Genomic DNA, 19,735 nt, shown 5'->3' on the forward strand with positions numbered 1-19,735 from the left:
CTTGGGAGGGAATTCCACAATGTGTAAATCTCATGTCACCACTAGTCATGCTCTTGATGTTGATGAGACCAAGAGAAGGTGCTAACCTGAGGATCTTAGCACCTAGGCAGGTTCATAAGGGGAGTTAATATCTGTCAGGTACTGGGCCAAAGCCATATAAGTAGACCACCTTGCTTTGAATGCAGAGGGCCCCAGGTTCAATCCTGGCATTTCCAGGTGGGACTGAGAGATACCCCCCTGCCTGAAACCTGAAGAGCCACTGCCAAATCAGTGTGGACAATACAGAGTTTAGATGAATATCAATGGTATTAACTGTAGCTTCCTGTGTTTCCTAAGTCCCCCGGGGCAGTTTTCAAAAATAAGCAAAATACACCATTCAGTAGGCTTTGCAGCTAAAAAGGTAGGCCCTCCTGAAGGGATGTGAGCCTTAGGTGCACAACAAGACCAAGCCCTGGAGCCAGTCCTATAAGATGCTGACTTTAAACAGCTGAGGAACAGAAGGCAACTTCCAATCTTTTTAGTTTACTATTTTTAGCCCAGTGGCTTTATTGTAGGCCAGATGCTATCATTTGTATTATCCCTTCTAGGTAGTTATAGAAAAGACAGGACTTCTTACTGAAGTGTCAAGGTTGTCCACTAATCTCTAGCATCCTTGCTTACCAGACTAGATGTAAACCGGTTCTTCATTTCAGTCAGCATCTCAGTAATGTGCTGGGAAACCATCTCCAAAACTATTTCCTCTGCATTTCAAAGAAAGGGAAGAATCAACCCTTGTTATGGAGTGAGCATTACTAATTCATTTCCCTGCCTTCTGTCTGACCTTCCTCAACAATGGTGGCATCCTATGATATCAGATGTGTAGTGGGTAAAGGGCCATAGCTAAGTGATAGAGAATCTGCTTTGCATGCAGAACATCCCAAGTTGAGTCCTTACTGGCATCTCCCGGTAGGACTGGGAGAAACTGCTGTCTGAGGTCGTAGAGTGCTTCTGACAGTCAGTGTGGACAATACAGAACTATATAGACCCCAGTAGCCTGACTGGAAGCTGCAACAATTGCGCTAGCAGAATCTTGTTATGCAGCAAATTGTGTAAGCAGGTTGCTGTAGCCTTGTGCAATCTATTGCCCAACAATCTTCCACTGGCACAAAACATTTTGCCTGTGGAACACATATACCACTAACTGGGTTGTAGTCAATGCTAGTCCTGCTCAGAGTAGGCCCATGGAAAGTAATAAACATGAATGACTTGGGTCCATTGATTTCAGAGGGTCTACTCACTAAGTAAAACTTAGTTGAATAGAACCGAGAGACTTTTAACTGGTTGCTACATTTGATACAACCCTTAGTGTTTTAGATTTCTAGTGCACTCCATCCCTCAAGGCTTGGAGGAAAATTCCTTCTGATTGGGTTTACTTGTGAGGGAGGTTGGTAATTCATTAACCATTTTCACTTGGTCAAGGCTACCTTGAAAGTCCTTGTTTAAACATGGATTGGAACCCAAGGCCCAGATCCTTCTCCCCACCCCCTATTGGTTTGCAGAGCACACAGGCTGGGATTCCAAAGAAGACAGACTTGCCATATTTAAACATCTCATTAATCAAGATGCAAATGTTTTCCACAACTTCAGGATCCTCACGGTGGAGCTCAAAGCAGTCTTTGAGCAGGACAATCCCGTTGCCCTTCTCATCGGTTACTATGAACCGGAAACCACACAACTCTGGAAAAAGGGAGACAGTTTGTTAATCAGAAGGTTCCTGACCACCAGTCTTCCTCTGCAAACAATCTGTTGCCCACCTGCAATGTGGTGAAAGCTGAACCACTCTGACTTGTGAGTGCTCAGGCACAACCTTGCCATGCTCTGCGTCTATTAGCACTGGCTTGTGTTCCTCTGGGTGCCTTAAGAAATAGTTACTGGTAGCATCTCATGGCTTGGCAATGATTGTGTGGGACCACATTATTTTCATTAATTGGTTGTTTTAAAATTACACCCCTCCATAGCAATAAATAAATATCTAGGTATATATTAAAAATACAGCATAAACACAGCCAGCAATCTGATGTGTAAAATATAATTTAACCTAGACCAACCCAAAAAGTTTGGATGCCTTCAAAAGTTTGGGATTGTTTATCTTCATGTAATCAATAAAACTAACCAGTCATCTGTAAATGAGCCTTTGCACCTCTGTCTTTTACATAGTTGTATGTTCTTTGTCAACATCTCAGGACAGAATGCCAACCCCCTTTAAGCCATCTCCAAATCTTTCCAAAACATCTACTGGCAAGAACAACTAGTCTGTCAGCCCTATCCACATCTCACTCAGAAAGTCCTGTATGGTTCAATTGCATTATTCTGAATCATGGCACTGGTGCAGCGACTTGCACAGCAGCTCGTAGGATTCCACAGTTAATGTGCCAAGTAGTGCTGGCCACAAATGTTGCCCAACCCATTATATAGGCTATTACCAGATGTCCTCAAGAGGCTTGCCAATGCCAGACAGGCGTTCTTTGCCAGCACTGGCCTTTCAGGATGTTTCCGGAGAGCCTCCAGGATAAGCAAGGAATAGGGTTCGTAATTAACTTCATCTATGCAACCTGGCGAGGAAAGGGGGGCGGAATCCGGTTAAGCAAATGCCATTTTGATGACTTCCCACCCCTAACTTTGCTCCAAAGATGGGTGAAGAACTGTTAGGGTTTGTTGTTCCTGGTTTACATGAAATAATCAGAGAATGGGAATGTGCAATATGGCTTTTCTCTTTAAATTTTAAAGCTTCTAGCAGCAGGAGACAATTCTTTCTCGACTGATCATGTGCTGATGAATATTTAAGCAATCATTGTGGAATTACTCCACATTGGAGACTCTTCTGGAGTGTGCTTTAGAACGCACAGCTCAGTTTTGCATGGGTGTGTGTGTGTCTAGGGAGGCCTTTTTTGGGTCTAGCTAATTAGCACTGCCTTGGAGATGGGCACTGGGGGAAGATCAATCATGCGGAGCAAGTTGCCCACCATTGCCAATCTTGGTTGAGAAGCGTGCTTGTAAGCTGTACTGTACTTTGAAATAATACCCACCGTCCCCAGATGGGGGAAGTTAAGCTCCTCTGTCCCACTACTATGGATGAAGCAGATCTTGAAAGCTCACCGTGGAGAGAAAGAGCCCAGAAAGCGCAGCATGCCGCCTCAGCCACTTCCACATCCTCAAGGTGCATGTGAAGGATTATAGAGACAACCTCAATAGCATACTTCAGGGGGCTTTCAGCCACATTGGTTGCTGCATCAACAGAAGAAGGCAATACTGTATGAGGTAGCAAATAGATGACTGGCTTTTACAGCCTGCTCCTTCCCTAAAGCTCTTGGGTGGGCAACGGTAAAATGAAGCGAATACGTAAGCTTGGGGCTGCTAAAGATCTGTGTGCACTGAGGGAAGGCAGAACCAAGGGAACCCAGGCCAAGGGAGCACACATGCCATCAGCTCTCAGCTGGCGTGAATGGATACTATCGGTCTTCGTTATCTATAATGTTTAGTGTTTAAACTCACCACTTAATACTGAGCCAGGTTCAATGTTCTTGTATTAATTTACAAAGACCTGAACAAATTAGGCCTATGGTACCTCAGGGGTCACCTGAACCCTTCCATCTCAGCTTGATCAATGAAATGATCTGCAGGGGCATCAATGATTGCCAAATGAGCCTCAACAACTAGGGGGACAACAAGAAACCAAGCCTATAGTGTCATTGGGCCAATCCTGTAGAATGCTGTTTAGTCGTTTAGTCGTGTCCGACTCTTCGTGACCCCATGGACCAGAGCACGCCAGGCACTCCTGTCTTCCATCGCCTCCCGCAGTTTGGTCAGGCTCATGTTTGTAGCTTCGAGAACACTGTCCAACCATCTCATCCTCTGTTGTCCCCTTCTCCTTGTGCCCTCCATCTTTCCCAACATCAGGGTCTTTTCAGGGAGTCTTCTCTTCTCATGAGGTGGCCAAAGTATCCTGTAGAATAGTCTCTGACGATAAAGATTCAGCAGGCGCCTTCTGTTTCAATTCTTAAATACCCGCTGACAATGTTTGTAGTACACCAGGCCTAGGCAGGCAATTAAGAATATATCCTTCTACAATGGTTAACTGATGTCTGTTCTTTTTATGTTTCTTATTGTATACTTTTATAATTTTATTGCTGTAATGCACTTTTTTATGACACGGTGGCATACAAATATTTGTATAAATAAAAATATATAAACCCAATAAATAAATAATAAGCAAAATATGTTTAAACACTTGCACGCTATCTTTCCATATTGACTTGAAAACCCAATGCAATTTAGCCCAATGGATTACAATGAGCAGATGAAAAACAGAGCAGGTTTTTTTTTTTATTACAAGGGGGGGGGGGAGCCTTGAAAATGAAAGAGTCAGGTGTAACAAAGGCCCAAGAAAAGCCCTTTAAGCAGATCTGCTCCCTTGCTTCTGCTTTTACTCAGGGCACACAAGTTATGACCACCAACATTTTCTGCCAGAGAGATCTGAGCAAGTCAACAAATTTAGGAAGCATTTTTCCCAACTGCAGAAGCCAACATGTGTTGCACATACACATACCTACCATGTACTACCAGACTCCAAATAACCCCACAGCAAGCAAGGCAGATCTCTTTGTCCTGGGCAAAGTTACCCAGAATGGTCAGGATGTCTGTGAAGACACCAACTTTCCTCAGGGTCTGAGCCGCAACTTCTGAGAAGCAAAGGGGAAAGCATTTTAATGGACAGTGGCTGTAACTGCACGGAGGCACTTGGATAACTGCACTAGTTCTTTTTTGCACTCAGCAAATTGATGACAGCATGAAATGTAAGAGTTTTAAAAACATAACGAAAGATAGGGATCCCAATGTTATTTGACAATAACATAAGGCTTTCCGCCTTTTCCTGTTCTATCTACTGGTACTTCAGCAGTTCCCAAACCTTTCTTTATCCCCATAGAACACTTGAAAATTGTGCAGAGGCTTAGTGGATTACTTAATGAATTTCTGTCTATAGTGGCCACTATAATGCTGCTGTACATGCTAGATGCTGTATGGTGTTTATTACTTCCTTTAATTTATTATCTATTGCCTTTAATTGTATACCATAAAATTCAAATTGCAATACAATAAAACACAGTGCTAAGAAATAAAAACAGCAATTAAAATGCAATTAAAAATCAACATGAGTAGTGAATGTGATGGATGTGCCCTCTTCTGCCTTCAACCACAAATCCACAAGCATATGGAGGACTATCTGAACATTGGCCACAGCTTCAGAGTGCCTGACCTAGTTATATTTTTAAATTGCTAACACCCAATAACTTTATACACACACCTTTTTTCTGAGACTGGAATTTGAATAGAGGAAGGTTCAAGGCCAAGTAATATCTCTATCCATTGACTCAGTTCCATGGAAGCGAAAATGCCAGTTAATTTATATTTATTTCTTTTAATTTAAATTTCTATACCGCCGTTCATCTGAGGATCATAGGGCAGTTTACAATATAAAACATAAAAATACATAATATATTAACAGACAAAACCAATAACCTTCCCCGGCTTAGATGGGCACATTTTAAAAGGCCTGGGGGGGGGGCAGGAATGCTTTTGCCTGGCATCTAAAGTTATATAACAAAGGCACCAGATGAGCCTCCCAGTGGAGAGCATTCCACAAATGATGAGCTATCACAGAAAAAGCCTGTTTTCATGTTGCCTCCCTCCATACCTCTTATAGGGGCACACAAAGGGGCACATGAAGAAGCACCATAGATGATAATCAAAAGGTTCTGGGGAGAGGTGGTCCTTGAGATAATTGCAATTCTAAGTCATTTGAGGCTTTATAGGTGAAGCCAATGCTTTAAATTGGATCTGGAAACTGAATAGCAGACAGTGCAGGTAGGTCAGGATTGGCTCAAACTGTCTTGCCCTGGTGAGCAAGCTGGCTGCTGAATTCTGCACCAGCTAAACTTTCTGAACTGTCTTCAGAGGCAGCCCTACATACAACACATTGCAGTAATCTAACCTAAAGGTTACCAGACATAGGCGACAGAAGTTAAGCTATCCCTGTCTAGACTGGGGCACAGCTGGGTCACCTGCCATTGCTAATGGAGGGAATTCTGCACCATCGAGACCACCTGAGCCTCAACCAACAGATTCAGAAGTACTCCCAAGCTGTGTACCAGTTCATTCAGAGCCAATGTAACCTGATCAAGAGCAGGCAACCTCTCATCCATCTGGCTGTGTCTACATTTTGTAATGAGTGAAATAACACATTACTATCCTGGGGTTTGTCAGCAAACACTGATCATGTACACACCATATATTTAAAGCACAGGACTTCCCAAAAAGGATCCTGGGAAGTATAACTCTTTACAAAATCACAGAATTGTAGAGTTGGAAGGGACCACAAGGATCATTTAGTTCAAACCCCTGCATTGCAGGAATATTTTGCCCAACATGGGTACTAGAAATTATAGCTCCGCGAGGGGCAAACTAAAATTCCCAGGATTCGGGGGGGGGGGGGGGAGCCATGACTGTTAAAGTCCTGTAAATGTGCTTTAAATATATAGTGTGAGTGCAACCTTTATTCCATTACTTACCAGGCTCCAGGACCAAGCTCACCACTGCTTTCTGGAGTAAAGGCAGAGTTACAGTGCTAAACAGGATACCGCTTTGAACTAGGGCAGCATCTGGTCTATTGTACCCACCATTAGTCGACATCATCATGAACAATGTGCAAATCATCCAGATCAACTCTTTGTTGTTGAAATGAATTCTCATGGAGGCTAACAGGCAATCGAGTATGTTTTCGGAGGCTAGGAATTCAATATTCAGGTTCTGCCTCATGGCTGCCAAAAGCAGAACATAAACAAGGAGGCATCAGATGCTTTAGATGCTCATTCCAACATCTCATCACAAAGGTGCCAATAAAAAAGTGATGGTGACTGGTGCCTATTAGGACAGAGTGTAAGGCAGGGAGGCCAACAATAGGGGGAGCCACGGCCAATGATAAGCAGAGTCAACTCATTCCATCTGCCTCCATGCTGAATTTGGTAATTTCTTATAAACCACTTAGAGGTTTTACTATAATCAAGCAGTCTATATGTTTTGTTAAATAAAGAAAAGGGCAACACTCAGACTTTGAAGGAAGTTGCTGGCAGACAGGGCCACCCCCTGGGACATATCAGAAGAAGGAAGAAAGGCAGGTGGGGGCTAGCTGAAGGCAGATTGAAGTTGGTGATGCAGTGCTCCATTTGTCACAGTGGGCCAGCCTCCACTGCAAAGAGAACATTGCTACATAGATACAAGACTGGATTCAGGAACAGTCTCTGGCCTGGTTCACACATAATACTAAACCATAGCCAATGTTAACCATAGTGAAAGCTGAGGTGTCTGGCAGATGAGCACTTAAACTTGGTTTATTACATTGTCTGTGCCCCTCCCACTTTTAAAGAGACACAAATCAGAAGAGCCACTTTGTAGCTTTGGGGCAAGTCAACATCTAACAGCTAAAAAAAGAGGTCAAAGAACATGGTAAGAAGTAGATTAAAGCAAGTTCAACGTAGGTAAAAGAAGACGATAAGAACAGCAAGACACTCTGCAAATAATTTGAGACCTCTGAGTATAGGGTGGTATATAAATTCAATAAATAAATAAATTTCATAAAATTGGTATGGAACTCAAACATTGCTCATCACCCTTACCTCTGCTAGTGATTTCAATCAGCAAAGAATATCCAGCTAACTGTACCTCAGGAGAATCAATGTGATTCTTCATTGCAGAGGTAACAAGCTCTGTTAATCCAAAGAAGACTTTTAGACTGGCTGTGGGGAAGAAACAGAAGCTATCATTATTATTATTTTAATCTGTTACTGCTCTTCCCTTATAGTTTGAATTTTTTAAATTTTCTTTGCATGGATGCTGGGAAATGCAGATATATGGATGTGGACAGAGGATGGTGGCCTACAGCACTTCTTCTTTAGGGGTTGCCACTTTGCCGTGTGATCTGGGAGCAGTGACTATCAGCGTGGCTGCAGAACTTACAAGGTATAGCATAGCAGCTGCATAAGGCTGGCAAAGCTGCTTTCTGCAGGAACTGACCGTACGATTGAGTTACCCCGTGGGAAACATAGATGCACAGCCAATCCAGCCAAGTATAACCAGAATGGTGACTTCAAATCTGTTTTCTGCATAGATTGGCTGTACAAGGAAGTTCTTGATCACACAGCCAATCCAGCCACATCTTTTCCTGCCCCCCATGTCACATATGGCATCAGGTATGGGGCAAGTGGGTGTGGTTTGGGAGGGAAGTGGCCAAAAGTCAAAAGTTCCCCACCTCTAATATAGCTGATCTCCTTAATCACTCATGGTTTCTCCCAATCCTTGAAATGTTGCTGGAAATGCAGTAAATCTCAACCCCACTGGTAGGAGCTATGGAACATGCAACTAGCACGATGCCCCACTCTTATGACCAAGATAAGCCTTTCCCATCCAGTTTGGCTCTGAACACCTCCCTCCAAACAGAAGTAACATGCCCAGGGCTTTTTTTCAGCTGGAACTCACCGGAACGAGAATGAGGGAGGTGTTCATGGTGAGTTCCAGCACCTTTTTCTACAAAAATAGCACTGTTTATGCCTATATTACAAGTATAGCAGGGGCAGGCAGGAGAAACCTCCACATTTGCACTCTCTTGGGGGGGGGGAATTTCTCACTCTGACTCATGCTCCCTATCCTCATGGAACCCCATGCATCAGTTTATAAGTATCCAATGAGAGACAGCAGCACAGTCAAAGCATACCCTTTCCTTCTTTCAAGAGGACAGTTAGACGCTCAATGCACTTTTCTTGAGCTTCCTCTATATCCTGGTAAGACAGCATGAATTCTGCAGGAGACAAAATAGTAGCACCTTTCTGTGAAATCCTTCACACACACACACACACACACGGGGGAGAAAAATTGTATTCTGTGCTAATCCTACTCAGAGGAGAATCACTGAAATTAATGGACCTAAGTTAGCTGTATGACTGGTAGCACTAGAATTGGATACAGCTCAAAGTTCTTCAAATGCCCTAGTAAATGCCTATAAATGTGCATAGGTTAATGTTTTCTGATAATAGCAGCATATAATACCCATGGCTTGTCCAATATTAATCCTACTCAAAGTAGATCCATTAAAATTAATGCTGCAATGAATTTAGGGTTATTCATTTCATGGGTCCAACTCTGAGTTGGATGCAACTATATGTCCACAGCCTTCCCACACACTTTACTGGGAATACATGCCCCCAGTTTCAGTGTGTCTACTCTCTGAGTATGACTAACACTGGATACAAACCCACTGCATTTAAGGGCATGAAACATCAACTGCAAATCCCTGGATTAAGCCTTAGTTTAGCCACACCCTTATGTGACAGCTTGTGAGTAACTCGAATGCAGAACATTTTCTGTCACTAAACCATCTGCCTAAAACAAAAGGATTATATGGGGTTTTAATGGTTTCAGATCAGATTATCTGCATGTTTCTGTCATTGGGTGTAAAGGGGAACGGGTTCAAGGCATCAATAAGACAGGGACTGTGTTTGGAAGTGGGGATATATCTGAGAGTCAAATGCAGCCCACAAACAACCCCTCATATATTACATTCTTTCAGTGGCGTAGCGTGGGTTGTCAGCACCCGGGGCAAGGCAAGTAATTTGCACCCCCTAACCCGTGGATTTGCGCCCCCTAACCCTAACCCCAGATGTTGCGCCCGGTGCGGCCGGCCCCCCCTGCACCCCCCACGCTACGCCACTGCATTCTTTCATATTCCCAAGCTAGCTACAAGCATCTGTTTCAGAGCTGCTTTTCCAGCATTACCTAGAACAGTTGGGATCCCACTGTTGAGTATTAAGTCCAGTAATCCTGGAGGCAGAGTCTTCTTCACCTTTACTAAGGGTGACCCAGCAAGAATCAGGCATTCTCTGATAAATGCATTGTCAGTCAGCTCCCTAAAGTAGCAAGAGAAGTGGAGTGGAGTGGGGAATAAATTAGTTTAAAATATGTACATTGTGTTGAGGGTCCAATTTGGGCGGAAAGGTGAGTTAGAAATGTAAAATAAGCAAAATAAAGGGGAGGGGTTATTTAATTGTTAAAGCTGGGCATTCATTTTGAGGGATCCTGATTTCTGTTTGAGATTGGGGGCATAAACCATTAAGTTTAGCCAACTACCCTCTCTTTCAGTGAACAATGACAGTAACTTCCATAGTTACATCCACACCACACATTTAAAGTCCATTTAAAGCCCATGGTTTTCCCAAAGAATTCTGAGAACCGTAGTTTGTTAATAGTAAAGGGCATTGCAGTGGGAGGGGTAAACTACAATTCCAAGGATTCTTCGGGGGGGGGGGGAGCTGTGACTACTAAAATGGCATAAATGTCCTTTAAATGCATTGTGTGGGTTATTGGGTGGAGCAAGGGAGAAAACAAACCCAGGACTGACCCTGATGTGGGCCTCATTGTTGGCTCAATCGTCAGCATCGTTAGCAAAAGAGAAGACAAAGGTGTATCCATCTGCTTCATAGTTATCAGGGCTTCTTCCAGGTGACTGCTATTCTCCTTAATGTTACGCAGCAATGAAACTGGATCTTTCACCTAAAAAGAAACTCATGCAAATACACAAAAGGAGCACCTAATAAAATCTGCGTATGTTTTCTCTTTACAGACTCATTGTAGCAGAGCTGCTTACAGTATAGCTGCTGTTCTGAGCATCTTTGGGAGGAACAGTGGGACAAAAATGTAACCAATAATAATATAAGTGTGAGTGCTGGTTGGTGCCCATTGGGACTGGTGGGGCAGAAGGCACTCACACTTATATTATTAGTGGATCCACGAGTTCTAGAATGGCAGAACTGAGACTTGAGGAGGCTGCTGGCAGCCAGAGCTGTCCTTTGGATTGGTTGTAAGTAGGAAGGCAGGTAGAAGGGGGTTGGCTGAAGGCAGTGAGGAGGCAGGGCAGTGCTCCACTTGCCTTAATAGACCAGCCTTCATCCGCAGACCCCCTAACTCTTCATACACCAGAGGAGGAATATATAAAGTAAGCATGGGTTATTCATAATTCAAATGATGGAAGTGACCTTGCCAACTGGCAAAGCCTTTGAACAGTTTTATTGTTTCTAAAGGTTCTGCTTTCTTTCACTTCTGGTTTATCACTAAAGTACAGAAGGAAATACCGGTAGGTCCACAGGAGGGTTACATTTCCTGTAAAGACATACCCTAAGAGGTGTCCAAACTTTTTTCAAAGAGGACCAGATCTGTTGAGCTTTTTTATGATTTTATCCCAAAGTTGTTGAGCTTTCTTTAGGATTTTACCCCAGAAAATAAACTGCCACAGGGGCCTGATTAAACTGAATGGCGGGCCAGATTAGGCCCCCAAAACGGACTTTGGACATGCCTGCCCTAAAAGCACCTTAATTTGCTTGCAGGACTACAGCTGCCAGAGCTACTTAGCAGGAAGCTATGCCACTGGCACCAGAAAGGCATGATCCAACCCATGCTAAGCACTTTTAAGTAAAATTTGCTTCAAGGTGAGAAGGAAACAAAGGCCTTAGTTTCTCCCATGATAATCAAAAGTAGTTAACTTTTGCTTATCAGAACTGAAGTTTGTAGTAAAATGTCCGATGGCTTCCCCTTTCCCACACCCAAGATGAGTAACCACCATGCTGAGGTGCTCAATACAATGTTGTGAAGGCTTGAGTGATAAGAGGAATCGGCTCTGTCAGGCTAGTGGCCCATCTAGCCCAACATCCTCTTCTCTCAGTGGCCAACCAGATGCTCCCATGGGAGGCCTACAAGCCAGGCATGAATGCAACACTCTTCCTTCCTGTGGTTTCCAGCAACTGGTATTCAGAAGCAGCGGAATAGCTAGCCATTCAGGTGCCCAGGGCAGCACATGCGTCTTGCATCCGGGGGTGAGGCAAGCCACCGATGACGGCAAGGTGAGCCAGGGCAGGGCGCACTGCGCGGAGCCTCGCCACTGCCTCCCCCTCAGCTGTAGGGCGGCAGCCTGGGGGGGGGGGAGATGGTGGGCAGATGCAAGCCCCACACTGCCATTTTAAGGCAGAGCAGAGCCTGCAAGGCACCCAAGTCACTGTGTCACTCCCAGGAGAGACGTGTGGCTCAGGAGCGATGCAGGCCCTGCAGTAAGTGCCACTCCCCCATTCAGAAGCATACTGCCTGACATGTATGCCATACATACATGCATATTGTTACACCCCCCCCCCAATATCTGCTGAGCGATAGCAAAATTCCAAGGGTTCCAGAAACTCATCCAGGGCCATGTGTCTGTTGGAAGTTCAGACATGGCAGAGGCAGTAGAGTTTTATGATATATGAGTGTTTTATGCATATATGTAACCTTTAGCTTTCAGTGGAGGGGTGCACAGCAACAGCACCCCAAGATGCAGTGCCGGCTTATCCTTATGGCAGCAGCATCAACATATTTTTTGTTCTGCAGCTTATCTTGGTCTCCAGGGCACGTACAAGCATACTTTCTTCTCTGCCTCCTGGTACTATCTCCCCTAATTCTGCTGTTTCCAAAAGTAATCCCCCTTTATTCATTTGTATTCTAATATTCAGTTCTTTTGATGCTTTGACCTCATCAACACTTGTTGATTGACTAGTATTAAGGTAAAAGGTAAAGGTAAAGGACCCCTGGATGGTTTAAGTTCAGTCAAAGGCAACTATGGGGTTGTGACGCTTATCTTGCTTTCAGGCCGAGGCGTTTGTCCACAGACAGCTTTCCGGGTCATGTGGCTAACATGACTAAATTGCTTCTGGCACAACGAGACACCTTGATGGAAACCAGAGCACACGGAATTGCCATTTATCTTCCCTCTGCACCGATACCTATTTATCTACTTGCACTGGTGTGCTTTTGAACTGCTAGGTTGGCAGGATCTGGGACAGAGCAACGGGAGCTCACCCAGTCATAGGGATTCAAACTGCTGACCTTCTGGATCAGCAAGCCCAAGAGGCTCAGTGGTTTAGACTACAGCACCACCTGAGTCCCTATACTAGGATTAATGGCTAGTAAACACTTACAATGCTTACCTAGGTTAATTGAATTTTCACATGATAATTGATTATGCTCATATGTAGGTACACACACATATTCCAATACACATGGATCTTGATTGCATTCTCAAGGCCTTATATTTATGTGTTTATACATAAATGCTAATTAAGCACCTCAAACCTGTTACATTAACCACTTCTAATAAACACTGAGATCGTCTTATAACACATCCCAGTTATAACATACAAATTATAATTAAATCCTAATATTTACAAAATCTAATTATTTAGCAGAATAGATCTATTATCATATACATAACAGAGGGGGGTACAACCGATATCTATATCTATCGTAGGCATCTCCAATGTTGGAGGCAGCATGCTTCTGGATACTAATTGGAGATACCTTTATATATATACTGTTGGTAGGTTTCTGAATATCAGTCACTGAAAACCGCATGCTGTGTGTATTTAATGTAACCATCTCTCTCAAGAGCCAACTCTGAACACCGTCACAGTACTGTTAAAGGGGAAATGTACCGTACTTTCACACAGGAGATCATGTCGAGAAGAATACAGCCAAGAGACCAGATGTCAGATTTGTCACTGAAAGAAAATTTGAGTGCCTCTGGAGCCATCCAGGATTTGAAAGGAGGATCTGTGGGAAGAAAAGCCAGGGGTGTGATTTATTTGTTTATTTTTATCCCTTGTAACTTTTCCTTTGTAACCAAGAGTAACATCTCTTTGGAGGTGGAACAATATTCCATCAGAAGGCAACAACTGAATACATATTTTTGTTTTGTAAATGTTTTCTAGCTAGATGGGGGGGCGGCGAGGTCTGTGCTTTATGTGCTAATGTTAATTTTGTTCAATTTTTAAACCTATCGTCAATCGCTGCTTTGTACCACTTTTGTGATATGTTTGTAAATCACCTTGAGACGTTTATAAAAGGCAATTCATACATTTAATAAACTGAAGAGCCAGTGTGGCATGGTGGTTAGAGTGCCAGACTAGAAGCTGATAGATAAATCCCCACTCGGGCATAAAGCTTCCCAGCTGACCCTGGGCCAGTCACTGCCTCTCAGCCTAATCTACCTTCCAGGGTTGTTGTGGGGATTAAATGAGGAGGGGGAGAACCATGTACCCCATGCTGAGTTCCTTAGACAAAAAGATGGCCTATAAATGCAATGAAATAAATAAAGATAGTGGTTTTCAAGCTTTCCACATTCAGAGAACCATTTCTACACCTTAACTGTAAAAGAACCCGCAAAACATTCTAAGGATACCGTTCAGTTTGCAGGGGGCACTGCGAAGGTCTGTCAGTTTGTTTCCGGGCCTTATTTAAGGTGCCCGTGGTAGTGGTTAAAGCCCTGAATGACTTAGGCCCCAAATATTTGGAAGACTACCTCCTTCCCTATAGTCCCTCCTGGGCAGTGCTTTCCTCCCTAAAAAAATGTTTAGGGGTACTCTCATTTTCCTACTCATATTGAAATACTGCCCCTCAATGAGCCCAAACGTAGATTCACAAAATGTTTTGGGGTATGCGTCCCCCTGCATCCCCCCAGAAAAAAGTACTGCTCCTGGGTACTAAGATAAGTGGGGGCCCTCTTGGTAGTCCTCATAAATGTGGGGAGGCGTTGGCCTAGGAGAGCAGTCCCCTAGGTTGTATAACTCCTTCCCCACAGAGATTTATTTGCCATGCTCATTATAAAGCTTTCAGGGAATGGTGAACACGAGCCTCTGTACTCTAACCTTTTGACACCTAACATGTGTATTTTCAGGGCCCACCCTATTCCTGTGGCTGCAATATGTTTTAATGGTCTTTAATGCTGAACTTTAAATCGTTAAAACCTTGCTTGTGAAGGGACAGGTAATAATAATAATGTTGCTATAACTTAGGGTTGCCATATTTTGAAGGGCAAAAAAGAGGACATATCTGCTGATTTTTAACTATGGATCCCTATGACAACTCTCATTTTACATACCCATATAAGGAGAACGTGTCCTGGAAAAAGAGGACATATGGCAACCCAATGTGTGCTGCTTCACATGAGGTGACAGAACAGCTTACAACAGGGATAGGGAGTGTGGCCCTCTGTATATGTTGTTGAAACTTCCATCAAGTCTCAGAGTAGACCCATTTAAATTAATAAGTTGGTCATTTCAGTTAATTTCAATGACTCCTCTGAACAGGATTAAAACTGGATACAACCTATTGTAATGTACTGGATGTGAATATGTTCTGCCAATATGAGCACATGTCTATTGCACTGAGACTCACTAACCATCTACATCATACATTTAATGTACATTTAAAGCATATGGCTTCCCCCAAAGAATTTGGGGAAATTCTAATTTAGGTGCTGGGAATTGCAGTTCTGTGAACTGGAATTCCCAAGGTTCATTGGGGGAAGTATTGCACTTTAAATGTATGGTGTGGCCCACTCCACGTACATGTCAAACTACCATTACTAAACTACATATACTTTAACGTTCTTCTAGATGCTAACCATGTCATGTCATAAGGAAATATTTTCCCCTTGACCTTATACAGTGGTGCCTCGCAAGACGAACGCCTCGCAAGACGGAAAACCCGCTAGATGAAAGGGTTTTCCGTTTTGGAGGCGCTTCGCAAAACGAATTTCCCTATGGGGTTGCTTCGCAAGACGAAAAAATCTTGCGAGTCCCCGCGGGGTTTTTTCGCTCCCCCCCCTTTTCCTAAGCCGCTAAGCTGCTTAACAGCTGATCCGCTGATAAGCCGCTTAACAGCTGATCGCTAGAAGCCGCTAGACTGCTGAAGCGCTAATCCGCTAAGCTGTCAATGGGCTTGCTTCGCAAGACGAAAAAACCGTTAGACGAAGAGAATCGCGGAACGGATTCTTTTCGTCTTGCGAGGCACCACTGTATTTTCAAAAACCCCACAATTTTTCTGAAGAACAAGGCTGCTGAAAAGATAACAACACAATGCTACCTTCTTCCACCCTAATCTTCCATTTCATCTCATCATTCATGAGGGTTTCCGTGCTGAAATCACCAAGCACGAAAGATGACTTGTCATCTAAAAGGATGTTGGATGGTTTGAGGTTTCTGAAACACATCAGAGTTGTTTTTACAGCATGTTGAAACAGAGTTGCAGCAATGTTAAGAGTTTGTTTGTTAAAAGACCTTAGGTTTTGCACTACAAACTACTGCAGATAAATAACAAAACAATATTTTGAAAAACTGACACCTCACCTGTGAAAAATCGTTTGTTTGTGGATGTAAACTAAAGCATCCACCATCTGTCCCAGAAACATTTTAATCACCTATGGAAAGAAATATATGAAATGATGAGGACATAATATACAGAAGAAAAGTTTGCTGTTATGCCATGTTAAAGTCTTGAGAAATTCTCTCCCTCTTGTTGGCCCTTGACAAAGAAAGGGTGGACAATGGGAATAATGCTGTTCCTACCGTAGCAACATTTGCCCACTTCCTGTTTTCTGATTGTGCTATCATGCCTTAGGTAAAGGGACCCCTGACCATTAGGTCCAGTCGCGGCCGACTCTGGGGTTGTGGCACTCATTTATTGGCTGAGGGAGCCAGCGTACAGCTTCTGGGTCATGTGGCCAGCATGACTAAGCCGCTTCTGGCGAACCAGAGCAGTGCACAGAAATGCCGTTTACCTTCCCGCCGGAGCGGTACCTACTTATCTACTTGCACTTTGATGTGCTTTCGAACTGCTAGGTTGGCAGGAGCAGGGACCAAGCAACGGGAGTTCATTCCGTCACAGGGATTCAAACCACCGACCTTCTGATCAGCAAGCCCTAGGCTCTGTGATTTAACCCACAGTACCACCTGCGTCCCGCTATCATGCCTTACTTCAACATAAATTTTTGCCATGAGACATGCCAAGAGTAGGCTGAGCCTGCGAGTGACAACACTCAGAACCAGGTCCCAGAAGTGGACATTCTCTCAACAGTTCCTGTGGTTAATGCCCACAAGGAGTTTGTGTACTTAACTACCCAGGCAGAAATAATCAGTAGCTGTAAAAACTATGCAGGCAAACTATATATTCAGTATAACCAGTCTTAGGCATGTGCCTAGGACTGGAGCAAACAAAGGAAATGCCTGCCCTCATGGCTGGTCCATGGAAGAGAGATAGGAACAGAAGTACTATATGCTCCTTCCTCTTCAGGAGGAGAAAATGACACCACACGGAGCCTTCTCTACCAATTGCTTTTCTATGGCCTGAGTATCTGCCTACTAGCTACAAAGCTCTGTGGACCTAGCCCCTTCTAATGCTAACCAGCAAGAATATGACTTGTTAGGTTTGGCTGATAACCTCCCCCAATTATTTCTATTTGTATTATACATATTTATTAAATAAAAACATTATTTTCTACCTTCTTTTTAATTTTCTCAGGTTTTTGCCTCTTGGCCTTGATCAGAGATGAAAGATCCCCTTGATCTGAATAACGCATCACCAGACAAAGAAAGAGGGAGGAAATCTGTATGCAACAGGATGAAGATGAAAATCACTGTGCCCCTTTAGTCAAGGGGTTTCAAAGTTTATCACAGTAAGGCTTCCTACACCACTTTCAGCCCAGTGTGGGGAAGGGGGATGCTAACAACACATTCTAGTGGTGTCTCGGGTTACATACGCTTCAGGTTACATACGCTTCAGAGTACATACGCTTCATGTAACAGACTCCGCTAACCCAGAAATAGTACCTCGGGTTAAGAACTTTGCTTCAGGATGAGAACAGAAATCGGGCTCTGGCAGCGTGGCAGAAGCAGGAGGCCCCATTAGCTAAAGTGGTGCTTCAGGTTAAGAATAGTTTCAGCTTAAGAACAGACCTCTGGAACGAATTAAGTACTTAACCCGAGGTACCACTGTACAGGCTTTACCATGTGAAACTAATAACCCAATCTTGCATATAGGGTCAGGCAAGAAATCCCAGGATTTGCACTCTACCTAGGTGTGTGTGGTCTGGCCTCTTCATGTGATAATTTGGCAGAGCTTCTCCCTAATGTGACACTTTTTTTGTAAGTTCAAGTAATTTGACAAAATAAATAAATGGGGATGCATTCAAATATTCCCCCCCCATCCTCCCCTTCCCAACCTAAGGTGGTACAATCCAGTAACAGGGAAATCACAGATCTACCCACTATGGGGAATATGAACCTGGGTCTCTATGGTATGGATCATTGTTATTTAAAGTCATCCACTGGACTACACTGATAAGAGATTCAGAAGCAACACATCCCTGGATCACTAGTTTAGAGCTGCTGCAATTTACCTGGGAGCAAGTCTCATTGAATTCAGGAAACTTTCCAGTAAGCATATATACCATAGTAGCCTTAGGAAATTGTCACCTGGTTGTCCCAGATGATGAAAAATTCTTTGTAGCTGCAGATGTTCTGATGATTCAGCTTCAGCAGTTCCATGGCCTTCCAGAAAAATGATGAGAAAGGTTCTATAGTAAACTCTTACAATTTAAGATAAACTGGTGCGGTCCCTAGTTTGCCAAATTTCTCCTCTTGATTCAGTCATTCTGCTGGATGCTATACAACTGATTTCAGCAGACCATGCTCCCATGAAACTGTGCTTAGTATCACACCTTAACTTCTTTTTTAGGGGAGGAAGGGATTAGGAGTCCAACCATCTTCCAAGTTAAGATAGATCTAAGGTTTGTAACAATCCTCACCTAGATTTAGAGAGGGATCCTAGCTCTGCAACAGATTTCCAGTTACTTTGCCATGGGACTCCACCCTTTCCATATCTGCAAAATGCAATCCTAAAATTACAGAAGAGTAACTAATCATATAGGCAGCACCGGGCGGGGAGGAAAGCACCCTCTAACAAGGAACTTGCTCCTCAACTTGCCCCCCATTTCTAATCTATTGTTAACATATGCTGCAATTTTTCTTTCTTGCCAGCCTAGAAATATCCTTAGTCTATTCTGTGCCATCCCCAAAATTTTGTTTGTGTGTGTCGCCACTGACTAATCAGGGATGTAATTATAAGTTTAAGCCTGCAGATGGGGCTGGTGCAGGGGCTTGGTGTTTCTAATTTTTGTCAAGTGGCTAGATGCTTTAGGCACTTAATAATAAAAACTAATAATATCAGAAGCAGCTTTGAGAAGCCTGAGTCCATGAGTGTTAAAAAAGCCAGTTCCATAGCTCTATGGTCTGAAGTTGGCTTGTTTTGAAATCAACCCCTGTTCCTGATTCACAGGTAATAGCCCAGCTTCTTTGAAAGTAGAGGTGTAAAAAGAAAAGCTGTTTCCATTCCAACCTATATTTCTCACAATCAGCACTGCTTCCATTTCACTTCCACAAAATATGACATTATTCATCACACTGTCCCCTACTTAATGCAACTTACATAATTTACATTCATTCCAATGTAAAGGACATATCAGAAGAATGGTAAGACAACCTTTATTAATTGTATATTGTTAGTAAACTTTAAAAAAACCCAACCACTATGATGTGTGCAAGTACCAGTCATTAATTTGCATAACTGGTTTCCATTCTTGACCACAGACAACACACAAACTGCAGCAATTTAGTCATGTCTATCACTTTCAATGGGTCTGCTCTGAGTAGGACTAACCATTGATAAATCCCTTGTGGTTTCCTGCATGAAGTCCAGAAGGGTAGCTTAGTGCAGTGATTTTCAACCACTGTTCCGC

The 19,735-nt window shown here is 43.3% G+C and overlaps 1 protein-coding gene across 8 annotated transcripts in view; it reads right to left on the reverse strand.

The window, feature by feature from the left end:
* The window catches only part of STKLD1 (serine/threonine kinase like domain containing 1), a 30,113-nt gene that overhangs the window by 1,722 nt on the left and 8,656 nt on the right, over positions 1-19,735 (reverse strand). For 5 of the 8 annotated variants that reach the window (XM_081896804.1, XM_081896805.1, XM_081896801.1 and 2 more), the window contains exons 4-18: positions 18,414-18,488; positions 17,441-17,545; positions 16,290-16,360; positions 16,027-16,142; positions 13,601-13,713; positions 10,484-10,635; positions 9,862-9,992; positions 8,804-8,887; positions 7,710-7,829; positions 6,714-6,854; positions 4,590-4,718; positions 3,136-3,264; positions 2,463-2,591; positions 1,576-1,716; positions 661-740 (exon numbers count right to left, since the gene is read on the reverse strand). In XM_081896804.1, the coding sequence (XP_081752930.1) occupies positions 661-740; positions 1,576-1,716; positions 2,463-2,591; positions 3,136-3,264; positions 4,590-4,718; positions 6,714-6,854; positions 7,710-7,829; positions 8,804-8,887; positions 9,862-9,992; positions 10,484-10,635; positions 13,601-13,713; positions 16,027-16,142; positions 16,290-16,360; positions 17,441-17,545; positions 18,414-18,488 (1,716 nt within the window). Of the gene's footprint in view, positions 1-660; positions 741-1,575; positions 1,717-2,462; positions 2,592-3,135; positions 3,265-4,589; positions 4,719-6,713; positions 6,855-7,709; positions 7,830-8,803; positions 8,888-9,861; positions 9,993-10,483; positions 10,636-13,600; positions 13,714-16,026; positions 16,143-16,289; positions 16,361-17,440; positions 17,546-18,337; positions 18,489-19,735 lie in introns of those variants that run through there. The other 3 variants (XM_081896808.1, XM_081896807.1, XM_081896806.1) reach the window with 3 other exon arrangements.

The sequence above is a fragment of the Podarcis melisellensis genome, assembly GCF_964234715.1.
Source record: "Podarcis melisellensis genome assembly, chromosome: Z".
NCBI lineage: Eukaryota > Metazoa > Chordata > Lepidosauria > Squamata > Lacertidae > Podarcis > Podarcis melisellensis.